Source organism: Oppia nitens, unplaced genomic scaffold (genome assembly GCF_028296485.1).
Source record: "Oppia nitens isolate AA-2021 unplaced genomic scaffold, nextdenovo-longstitch-racon4-pilon3 scaffold8_pilon_pilon_pilon, whole genome shotgun sequence".
Lineage (NCBI taxonomy): Eukaryota > Metazoa > Arthropoda > Arachnida > Sarcoptiformes > Oppiidae > Oppia > Oppia nitens.
This window is the reverse complement of record NW_026533252.1, coordinates 600,035-613,436: the sequence shown is the minus strand read 5'-3', so window position 1 is coordinate 613,436 and position 13,402 is coordinate 600,035. Positions and strand designations below refer to the sequence as shown.

General features: G+C 21.4%; 2 protein-coding genes across 2 annotated transcripts; one reads left to right on the top strand and one right to left on the bottom strand.

Moving 5' to 3' along the window:
- The first annotated feature begins 1,351 nt into the window (after window positions 1–1,351).
- Window positions 1,352–2,145, top strand: LOC128964059 (platelet-activating factor acetylhydrolase IB subunit alpha2-like). The gene is made up of 2 exons (XM_054310617.1): window positions 1,352–1,722; window positions 1,790–2,145. The coding sequence occupies exons 1-2, from the start codon at window positions 1,380–1,382 to the stop codon at window positions 2,143–2,145; spliced, it is 699 nt and encodes a 232-aa protein (XP_054166592.1). The 5' UTR covers window positions 1,352–1,379.
- An 8,989-nt stretch (window positions 2,146–11,134) lies between these two features.
- Window positions 11,135–13,402, bottom strand: LOC128964058 (sodium-dependent glucose transporter 1A-like). Its single transcript, XM_054310616.1, has 6 exons — window positions 13,301–13,402; window positions 13,071–13,194; window positions 12,623–13,009; window positions 11,976–12,425; window positions 11,671–11,920; window positions 11,135–11,141 (listed from the first exon to the last, which is right to left on the bottom strand). The coding sequence occupies exons 1-6, from the start codon at window positions 13,400–13,402 to the stop codon at window positions 11,135–11,137; spliced, it is 1,320 nt and encodes a 439-aa protein (XP_054166591.1).

The window sequence follows — 13,402 nt, the reverse complement described above, 5'->3', positions numbered from 1 at the left end:
GCTAATATTTTGCAATTTGATATTTAAATTTTTAATACAGCGTATTTCTAAACTCAAATACTTAATTTAAATATCTAAAAACTACATTTTATAAAATACATACCGGTAATATATTTTATATAATATTTAAATAATGGATGTAAAGCCCTGGGAACCTCAGCCAAACTATTATTTACAAAATTGGTTGAAAATTCATGATTCATATAAAAATTATAGTAAATTATATAAATCAGATATTAAGATTATATTTATTGGCGCATCGATTGCTAATTATTGGCAAACTRATGGATCCAAACTATGGGATGACTATTATGTGCCAAAAGGAGCTGTAAATTATGGTATRCCTGGAGATAATACATCTAATGTTTTATGGAGATTACAAAATAAAGAGTTGGATGGACTCACACCTAAACTAATTGTATTGACAAGTGATACTGGTTTGTATAAATTTATCATTAATGTATATAATTGATATAAATTATATATGAAATGATACTTTATTATTATTATTATTTAATATCAATTCTATATAATTAAATTTATTTAAAGGTTATAACACAATATGTCAACTAAATCAATATAATACTACATATCAATCGGTATTTGATGAGACAATTCGTGGACAGCAAAAAATAATTGATGAAATAAGATCACAGTTTACATTAAGTAAACTAATTATTATTGGACACACACCTTATGATAACTCAAGAGTCAATGATGTGTGCAAACAAATTAATACAAAAATCATCAATTTGGCCGATAATCACAATATTTTTTATATTGATTTGACACAACATTTAGTCGACAATAATGGCAGACCTTTAAGACATATGTTTAAAGATGGGGTCCATTTAAGTACCGATGCATATAATATATGGCATCAAGTAATGAGACCTTTATTTKAATGTATTATTTAAATTACATGATATAAGAATATAAGGTACAAATTATATTAATTTTATTAATAATAATTTACATATACTTTAAAATGTTGTTTTAAAATAGCAAATCATGTATTATCATTGTAATAATTTAACTAAATAATAAATTATTTAATTAAATAAAATATTTTTAAAATATAAATAATTTCAGTAAATGCTTTAGTATTTGCAGATATAAAGTAATAATTATTTAATATGCTATAAAATATAATTAAATTTTATTCATAGATGATAATTTGTACTAAAACTTTAGCGTAATATAAGTTAGTTTAGACTAAATATTAAAAATTTGAGTTCATATGTACTTATTTATCAATGAATTGTTGTGACATTTGGTGTATTTCCCATTTACTCGTATCTAATGTAAAATAAAAGGTTTATAAATAAGTGATTAATATATATTAAAACAAAATTCAAGAATTACTCAATTCTATAATAATGTTTAAATTACTTTTGCTTTGTTTTTTATATATAGACTATTGTTTAGCTGTTAATCCTTGGGAACCGGAACCGGGCTCCGGGTGGTGGCTTCAACGGCATCAACAATTAACTCAATACACACAACAACACAAAAATCAGGTGAAAGCTCTGTTTATCGGAGCCTCGATTACTGACTACTGGCAGGCAGAGGGCAGACCAGTTTGGGACAGTTATTATGTACCAAAAGGTTCAGCCGATTATGGCATTGGAGGCGATACGACATCAAATGTGTTGTGGAGAATACAGAATAAAGAAATGGATGGTTTGACCCCAAAAGTTCTGGTAATTGGAAGTGGACCGGGTATGACATGTCCTTTATATTGTTTTTTCAATTTTAAAAACTATATACAGTATATATATTTCTATAGGTTATAATACTATGAATAGATCCCCCTCTCCATCAGCATCTGATGTCTTGAAAGGACATCTGGAAATTATTCGTGAATTAAGATCTAAGTTTCCATTGGCTAAAGTGATAGTTATGGCTCACACGCCATATACCGATCCCAGTATAAGCCAACGATCCAAACAAATTAATAACGAACTCAAGAAGTTGGCGGACAATCAAAATGTATTTTTTATTGACTTAACATCGCGTCTAACTGATGGCAATGGTCACCAAATTGCTAAACTCTTCAAATCAGATCACTTGCATTTATCTATAGATGGATACAATGTATGGCACGAAGTCATGAAATCAACATTTGAAAGACTATTGCAATAATACTTTTATAAATATATTGATTACTATTGTATTGGAAATTTAATAATTAAAAAGTTTTATTCATATAATTACAGAAAATTTATTATTATTTAAAATTTAAAAGTTTTACAATATGTTAAGTTTAATGTAATTTATTTGTTGATAATATACTTTTGATATAAATTACTGTACTATTGATTCATTTAAGCTTTTTATTTCTATTTGCTATTATTTTGTAAAATGATAATACTGTAGATAATAATTATTATTATTGAATATTATTGAACAAACATATAGATAATATAACGTAAGCTAAATGTTTAGATACTAAATTGTTTTCAAAATGTTGATTTTTATTTATTGCATACCAATCAATACAATAGTATATTTAAAAACATATTTTTTCAAAGCATACTAAAAGTAATAATACATCACATCAATAAATAATTAATTTTAACTCAAAATATGCAATAACAGGGTTAAGCAGAGGGGGTAAAATATAAAGATATTTGAGATAAAGATTTATCTATTTCCCTCCCAGATTTTGTTGTTGTAAAATTGATAATAAAATAAGCCCACTCAAAATTATGTGCATATTTATAATACATAAATCATAAACATATCATAACTTATAATAGCTATTAAAATAAAACAATAAATAAAATAACAGTAAATAGTTATTAAATGTAATATTAACAATAAATTGTGCATTTTTAAAAGCATTGCTAATTTAAATTAGTTTTCAAACCTTATTTAAAAAAAGTTATTAAAACTATCTGTATATACTGGACTGTACTATGAACTATAAATAAATATATATATATACAGTTTAACAATAGATAAATTTWAAAAAAAATTAAAATACTATATCATTATAATTACAAATTAACAAACATTACATTATTTAATAATTATACCAAAATTAAAAAAATATTTAGATAGAAGAGTAAGTACTCGATAGGGTTATAGTTATGTAACTATTAAAGAATATTATATAATAAGCTATTATATTGTTTTACTACAGTGTTGTCAAAATTATTTTTAGATTATTCTATGGTATATAAAATTTTTATTTAAATAAAATAGTTATTATTTACAATAGATGTTTATTAAATAGTTTTAGTAATATTTTTATAAAACATTTTGCTTTTTTATACTTTAGATTCACGAAAAGTACATGTAAGTTGCAATAAAGTTATTTGATAATATTATCAAGTGATTTATAAATATAAGTACATTTAAAAAGCAATTACTATAATAAATGAAATATTATGAAAACAATAATAAATATTTGATTTGTTTCAATCCATATACAGTATATACCAGTGTTGAAAAAATACAAAGTTTTGAATTTTGACTTTGTAAAATACAGTATATAATATAATRTACAATATTATACAATTTTTAAAACTAATATAAATTTTATTTATATTAWGTTAAAAAATTAATTATAAATATTTAGTAAAAATATAATTGCTAGAAAATGCATTATTATTATTATAATCGTTGTTTTTAAATAATAATAATAATGAAATAATTTAAAATAAAAATTCAATAAAAAATAATATCAAATCTATATTTATTATAAAACATGGTTTAATTTGTTTATATCAATGATTTTAACACTAGGTGGCGATAAATTTTTTTAATAAACCAAATTGGTCATGTATTATACTGTATATACAAGTATAYACTTTGTCTCTGCCAACACTGGTATATACTATGAGTGTTTGTAATAAAAACAGTCTCCCGGAAAAAGTGTTCACATTATACTTTATAATATATAATGTTTATTATACACTGTATATATCGTAATATATAAATGGTATTATTTAGTAAATTATTATTATTAATAAAATAATATAAACTAAATAAAATTCTAATACTATCTATAGATATTTTACAGTAAGTTTCTTATTGACATAACATTTCTGTACTCTACACACCATTTTTATCAGAAATATATCGGAGATAAATAAATTTTAGGACAAAAATTCACTATTTTAACGACAATTAAACATAAAGACAAACAAATTATTTGATTTCTTTTGAAACTTTTGGGGAATTAATTATAATATATTTTAAAAATTGTATACAAATACTGTACACTCCATCAAAATATGCATTCAGATTAGCATTATCAGTGATTTAGGTTCGCTCAGGGACTACATTGTGAGACAGACAGTGGGACAGTCAACTACTTATACTATAATACTCACTGGGATAGTCAAGCAGTAGAGCAACTGTAAACGTGTATGTATTGCAGTTATTTTGTTATAAGATGTGAATAACCTCCTAAAGAATCTAAACAATGGTTTCACAAATATATATCATCAATATATGTGAAGATACCATACCCTATATGCCTATACCCTAATGATTCATACGKTATACCTAATTATTTACATACTATACATTGCCATTGACTTACTGTGAGTCTGTGACTATCCACATGACTGACAATGTTTAGTTGAGAATATACTGATAGTTAGTTATTAATCATATTATTAAAACAATTGCTATGTATTAAAACCACTTAATATTATGACAAGAATTTAATGATATAAAAATTCTTGATTTTTTAAAGACTATTACAAATGATATAAACATTGACATTGTTTTATAATTTTCAAACACATACATACAGTTTATTGTATATCAATTTATATGTTATATTTATAAATATTATATTTATATGATAGCATTACACACACCTGTCCTCAAAGTCATCAATAATCAGTTGTACTGTACATTTAGCTTTTAGTATATATATATATATATATTTAAATAAAATAACTTAAAAATAACTAAATATTGTAATAAAATGAGTTTTACTATAAAAAATTACAAAATAATTTATTTAACAATGGTCATGTTAATTGTTAATAGGTAAGCGTTTAAAATTTATTTTATTTATAAAAGCTATTATTATGCATACAATATTAACTATAATTAATTTTTAAAAATCACAATAACATAAATGGTAACTACTATATTTATAATAAAATTGTGTACAATTATTATATAATGTTGTCATTGAATTATATGAATCAATTTCCTGATTAAATCAATTTTAATATAATAGTAACAAATGTTACGTAAATTCACGCAAATATGTTTATATTTATGTGCAAATATGAAAATTAAAAGCAATATAAAAATAATTAATTTTATGTTTTTTTTAAATATGATGACTAATAATATTGTCGAAAAATATAATAATAGATATTTCGCTGAATTTTTAAAATTAAAGTTTTGATTTCAACGACACGACTTTACTGTATAAATAAAATAATATTTATTGCAATATTGAATGAAAACAGACAGGGATTACACTATTTAAATGTTTGTATGTCTGACATGTGTTTTTCATTGCATTTAAATTTATATAAAAGTATCAAATTTATAAAAATCTAGTCTAAAAATGTATATAACTTTAGATATAAAATATATTTCAATATTATTTTTCATATTATTATACTATTGGTATTTAATCATAAAAATGAAAAATTAATTTAGATAATTATTAATATATTTCTCAATTTAATAATTTTTAGTACAACTGGTGAACATGTAGACAATGGACAGCCAGAAAATAATGGTATGACTGCAGACAACTATATAAAGACAAAAGATATAATGAGACAACTGTTTCACATGAGATTTAAATGCAAAAAGTTGGGACAAAAGTGTACTAAACATAAGGACTGTTGTAATAAACATCTGTGTCTTTGGAATATTGAGGACAAGTCTGGGGRAAAAATTTGTTTTCTCTGACTTAATCACATTATATTAATATTTAAAAATATTAATTACATATTTATAATTATATATTATTATAAATTAAGAAAAATATTTTTAAAAATTGATTTTTATTAATAGTTATACACTGTATAATATACAGGTACTTTCTTATTGTAWATATWGTATATTGTATATAAATTTAACTGTATTATTGTAAATATAATGTTTACTGATAATCTTTTGTTATAGCATTTATTAATAGATTATTAACAATAAAAATCTTAATTTTATTGATATTATTTTTATTGGAATTTTATTTAATATTTGTTTTGTCTTAATATAAATGTTCAAATATTGCATATTTTTATACCGTTAACTGATTATATAAGTGTACAATCAAATGATATTTATTTTTTCACAAATATTTAGAACATACAGATATATGATATCCTATATTACACCAAAAATTGATAATAAATTGTATTACAAAAAGTTTACTTGAATTGTTGTCCAAATATTATTAAACAACTAAAATATAATTTATATTCWAAACCAATTTAATAATTAAAATAAATCGTGTGTTTTATAAAATTGATATTTTACAGTGAAAAAAATATGTTAACAAAGTTTTTAATTAAATTAAACATTTCTATAATAGTATATATATATTGTTAAATATTTTATTTAAAATGTAACTGTACACATCTTGYAATTAACCTATATTTTTTTATTGATGTTATTATTGTTGCTAACCCTAAATATTAAAAAATTATTAAATGTTCAAAGTACATTTATATACAGTATATTATAATTTATATAAATTAAATTTATAATACTTACTAATTGAATTTGTGTTGTATTATAAAATGAGCAACGTCATTTTATTATATCATTTATATATTGTAGCCTAATTTATTGGTTAACTATTCAGTAAAAAAACATATAAATATATTTACATACTTTGCTACACTTAAACATATTTTTATTATTTGTTATATGATATATATTTGTAAAAGGTATGTTTTGATGTAAAATTAAAAAATATTTTAAATACAATATATTTATTTTGAATATTAGTTTATTGTAAGCATATTATTTATTATCATAAAGTATTATTTATAATAATTGGAAGCAAACTAAATAATTTTATAATTTAAGTAAAATGATTAATTGGATTTTTGTTGATGTTGTTGTAATATATAATTATATTTATATGTTTGAATAATAATAACATTCATTAAAAATTTACAATTAAGGAAAATGATGGCAATGTATGATACTTTGCGAAACATTTAAATATTTTAGATCTCAAATTGATGTCATTGTCTAAATGATTCTTATATACTGTAGTACACAAACTGTACACTACTATACTACTGTATATATATAGTCCTAAAAAATAGTAAAAAAAATAATATAAGTTGTTATAAATAATATAAGATGTATCAATACATCAGTATATTTCAGATACGAGTTGAACGTAGGCTTTATGTTTAAATGTAAAATTGATCAGATAATARCAGTCTAMTATTTTTTTTAACAATCGACTGCTATTTTCTARTTAATTTYAGCWATYAATCAAAAAATGTTTAATTACAATATTATTGAKTTTAATATTATTGATAACTATGCCATTGTCTTTTTTWCATTTAATGTATGGTTTACCAGATATTTAATATATGATATACTGTAGTATCTAACAGTCGAAAGTCGAAAACAATCRACTTTYAAGTTGAATGTGTACTCCAATTGAGATCGAAATCATACAACTGTTGCATAAAATATCATAATTTTGATAATAATGATAATATGAATTATGAAGAGATGTAAAACATTAAACATAACATCATTATAGAGTCGGAGAAAGTTTTATCACTAAAGCTATTGTTTAAATGTATAATTAATTTCAATGAATTACCCGAAGAGTGGACACAAATTTTTAAGATATCTGAAAATCCGAGGACTAGTCGAAAATTTTTTAGTCAAAAACAAGAAATTAATTTCTGATAATTAAAAAAAATTATTTAATAGATTTATTTAATTCACTTCTGTTACTATAAGACTTTTCGTTACAATTTTAATTATTTTGTACAAAATATAAACAATTTTTAAATGTTTTTCATTAATATATTAATATTATAATGAATAGAAATTATTGGATAAAATAGTTTTGTTAAGTATATWKTAGTATATGTAAGAAATATTTATATATATTTTTAATTTTTATAATTACTCTGTATTATTATAAACTTGTTTTTATTGACAAATTATTAAATTGATAATTATAATAAAAATTTTATTTAATTAAATCAATTGAATGTTTGTTATTAATTTTTGATGTTTATATTGATGAGTTATAAAAATAATATCTATTTATTAATATATATTTACTACAAATTTTATAGATAAATATATAAATATAAAAATTAAATGTTAATTTTTGAATCAATATGCACTAGGTATAATAATTAATCAATTAAAATTAAATTTAGTTATCACTTATATTAAAGTATCTAATATAAATACTGTATAGTTTAACTTATATACAGGTATTAATAGTTTTAAGGAAAAACAATGATATATAGAAATTATACTTTAATAAAATTTAAGATATTTAATTTAGAATTTTGTAAAAATTATATAATATAAAGTAATATTAGTTATTAAAATTATTAGAAAATATTTTATTTAAATAATAAATAAAAATAGTAATTAAAAAGTAATAATATTGAAAGTAATGATTCAGTGAAATACATGAATCATACTTAAAACCAGTTAAAATTTAAGAATTAAATATATAGTTTAAATATATACTATAAAAAATTTTATAGACTCTTGAGGCTCAATGAGGACAGTCGGATATGGAAAAGATATTATGAAGACAAAGCTTCTCATAATTATGGATTTTCCGGTTATTCAATAACAAACTTGTTGTAGAAGATCGCTGACCACGAGTTGGATTGATTCCGACCTAAGGTTTTTGTGTTACAAATTGATAAGTATTTCTAATAATATCAATAGTAATGATTTTTTGTGTGTTTAATAAACGCTTTTTAGATTATAACAACTTTCTGTTAACAAATCCACAAAAATGGACACCAAATGAGACCACCAAAGGAGTGACTGAAATTAGTAGACAAATACAACAGAAATATGTGAACACAAGGATTATAAATATTGGATTAATACCAATAAATGACAACGAATTGGACACAAGAGTCAAACAAATTAATCAATTCCTCAAACATAATGATCACAAAAGTGTTTATTCTTGATTTAACTCATAATTTAATCGATTGCGAAATTTTTTAAATATTTTGATTTCATCAATAGTATAATTATTTTATTTAATATATTAAAATACAACAAATAATTTTTAAATATTTATCAATAAAACAATAATAATATACTATCCTATATCTATATATATTCTATATGTTTACTGTAATGTAAACATTTTAATTATACCATTAACTAAAGTGTTTGGACAAGTATTGATAATTGAATCATAAATTAATTTGAATAATCTATTTAACAGTTAGTTTTAAAGGATCAAACTTTATTGGGTTCGTATAATAATATGAGAGATACCAAACACGTGCACATCATTGCTGACCATCCATTGAGTTCTCCACCACTGAACCGAATCAGTCACTTGTTTGGCACCAATTTTCTTGGAGTCAAATGCCAGACACACTTCTGCCATATCTTTACGTTTAGGAGACTGTAAGATACGAATGCCATCGGAATAGCTATTCAGTGATATCTGTTCTTTGGTATAGTTTGGCGGCGAATCTGTGAAGTAAACGCCCTCTTCTTTATTGTCCTGTTTGACGGTACGGATGACCCCTTCGGCCAATATATTCAATACATTCTCATATGACGTGTAATAATAGATTTTGACACCCATTTAATAATAAATACTAACAACTCATTAAATTATTACTGAAAACATTTATAATATATTTTTTCTCAATTGTTTACATTAAACATTAAACATTCAATTTATATAAAATATTTGCTATATATTATCGTTTCTATCAAATTATTGTGTAGCTTATGTAAAAAAATTATTTAGAAAAATAATTTTCTGATTTATAAGTTATTATAAATTAAAATTGAACTATATTTGATCACTATTTATAAAACATTCAATTATTTGTTATTTTTTGTAAACATAATGATAATAATTCACTAATTCTAGGATTAAATGAAATTTTATTAAATACCTTTGTTGTTATAACGATAATTTTATAACAAAATAACTATATTTTTATAATGAAAATATATTTTAATAATTCAATTTTAAAAATTAGGTAAAATAATACAAAATTTTAGTACAACCTTATTATCTTTGATGTGATGTTATAATTTGTTAAATAAAGATTATATGATATTATAATTATAATAAATTTTAAATATTATTAAAAATGTTATACAGTATATATATATATAGTAAATAATTATGTTTTTTATAATAATATAATAATTTATGTAAAAAAATAAATTTTAAATTTTCTCGATAAAATTATTAATAAAATAAAAAAAATAAAAGTTATTATGCCGGACATATTAATGCATCTTTCACTACATCTTTTTAAATATAAACATGAATAGCATAATTATGGGTATTAAAAAACAAAAAATACAAATGTTTTAAATTATTTGTTAATTTAATTATCAAAACAATAATTTAGTAATAAGTAATACTTAATAATACTTATTATATTTATAACTAATAACTTTTACATAATATTTAATTAACCAATTTATAAACAATTTGAACAATAATGATAATTTAAAATATATTACTTATTAAATTAATTGCAACACTTATTATATAAGATATTTGTATTTATGTTTTTATATCCAATGAATAATTATATAAAACGATAGTTTCATTGATTGATATATTGTTTAGATATTCTTTGAGTGTTTTATTATTTGTCTGATTTGTCTAAGATTTTGTACTCTAAATATTCTATATTTTAGAGTAWTCTTTAAAATAATAGTTATTTTAATGAAAAATAAAAGATAACTATTTGCTAAATATTAAATAAATGAATATAATTATATAACTAMTTTTTTTATTTATCAATAAATACAGTAAAATAGAATGCTATTCTATAAAGTAAACAATTTTGTGTTAATTAAACAATATGTATTGATACAGTATGTATAATTCAATTTTATAAAGTAGTACATTAGTGCAAAATTTCAAATAATAAAAAATAAGATTGTATTAATAAATATTATAAACGTAAACTTACAATCTTTATTAATTGATAATTTTATTTACATTAAATACAAAATTGCTAAAATCTATTAGCATTTTTTCAAATTCATATAACAATCATTTGGTTAAAATATCATATATATAAAATATAAGTTTTTTATTTCAAAAATTAATATTTACAATAAATTATCAGCTGTAATTAATTATTATATAACTTATATAATATTTATACAGTATTTATATATATATATACCAATAATATATACTGTATGTAACTGTAATTTATAGTATAATATTAAAGCAAAAAAAACATATTTATTTTTAAGTTATAACTTATCAATCAATTTATAAAGTTGTAGATTAGAACTTAAACAACATGTAATAAATTGCAATGAATTTATAATATAACAGATTTTATAATTATAAAATACACACATTTTATTTTATCATTTAAATCAAAATTTTTATATTTCTAATTATAATTTTAAATATTATGTATGTATAATATATTAAAACACATTGAATATTAAGTTTTATTCCATATAGAAAATATAGTTTTGCTATTAGATTTATAATAATATTTTTGTACCACAAATAACATTAAAATTAATAAAATTAATGTTAATGCAAAATATCCAAAATCCATATATAAAAAGACTTGCGGATGATTTTCAATTAAGTTTCCCACAATAAATGGTGATACCATTGGACACAAACCCGAAATAAATGCAAATATTGCGGTCACATTGTTGGTCAGTTTGATGTGATTTTCAGCAAAAGTTATAAATGAACACCAAATGCCACTAAAACCAAATCCTAAAAAAGTAATATTAATAATTAATATCTAATGATAATAATAATAATTTATTACCAATTATAACATTTATAATCCAAATAACCAGTTCTGATGACTGTATGAACTGAAGAATAAGTAATGAAATAATAACAATAATAAAGTGATAGCAAAGCATAATATGTGGCTTCAATTTGAGTGCAATATATGCAGACACTAATCGTCCAAAAGTAAAGGCAGCGGTCATTACAGTCAAAATATCTGTAGTTTTTTGAACCGACAGATGAATTGGTAGAAAAGTAAAATAAGCGGAACTGTAGAAGAAATACATTAACTCAAGACCTGAGTATGTGTTAAGACTCAAAGCCATTAACCCTATCAATAGATATCGTATTCTTCGCGATGGTTGCGATAAATCACTATTTATTTGTATTTCATTGWCAGTCACTTGTTGTGTCTCTTCTTCCTTAGTTTCTTTTGGTGGGATATATCTCTTGAATATAAACATTATTATCATTATAATTGTGCCTATAATGACAATTCAAAGCAATTAAATAATTATWAATTATTAATCAAATAATGTTTTAATCTATTTAATAGCATCTTAAATAATTATCTAACATAAAAGTCATAACAATTTAATTATTATAAAAAATCAAATTGCTTATTGTTGTAAAATATATTATTAATTTTATTAAAATGCTATAATTTATTTTAATATTTACCAATAAGACTGGTTACTCCAACAATCAAATAGGGCACCTGTAGGTCAGATTTTCTATCAATTGTAAAGTTAATTTGATCGTCTTCACCACTGCTACCGATTTTTCCTTTCAAAAATGGTTTWGTCATTATCGGCGCTAAAATAGATCCCAATCCATACATCATTTGCATCAAATGTAATGCCGGTGAGGCCTTTTTACCCCACAATTCAATAATCCAAACCGAAACACTACTATCCCAAGCACCGCATCCAAACTCGTTKATAAACCGGGCCAACCATAATAAGTATATATTTGGACAAAACGGCATAACAGCCGTAAAAATACCGTAAAGTGCTGTCATTATAATTAGCACAAGTTGTCTGTTAACGTATTTAAAAAGAAAGCCAACTGTAATTAATTTTAATTAATTTTAAAATTTAATTTAATTAAACAAAATTATGTAAATTACCTAAAGATCCCATCAAATATCCTAAATTTGCAAATGTATTTACATATGATATATATGCAACCGATGTATTAAACAGGTATCTCATATCAAGCATTGTCGGTGCAAATATACATGTTATAATACCCTAATTTGACATAGATAAAATGTTTTTTAAAATTAAAATAAATAAAGATTAGTTATTTTAAACTACAATATTAATTATATTTATAAAAATTACAAAAAATACTTACAAAATTTAAGTAATTGTAAAGAAAAAGAATGGTATAAACATATTTATCCCATTGTCTTATAATTTTACTAATTTGACCATCATCACTTTTATCGTTTGACAT

Bases quoted from the DNA above. Each gene is read 5' to 3' on its own strand.
- LOC128964059 (XM_054310617.1), top strand. From the start codon at position 1,380: ATGTTTAAATTACTTTTGCTTTGTTTTTTATATATAGACTATTGTTTA. The intron at 1,723-1,789 runs GTATGACATGTC...ATATTTCTATAG, and splicing joins GGTAATTGGAAGTGGACCGG to GTTATAATACTATGAATAGA.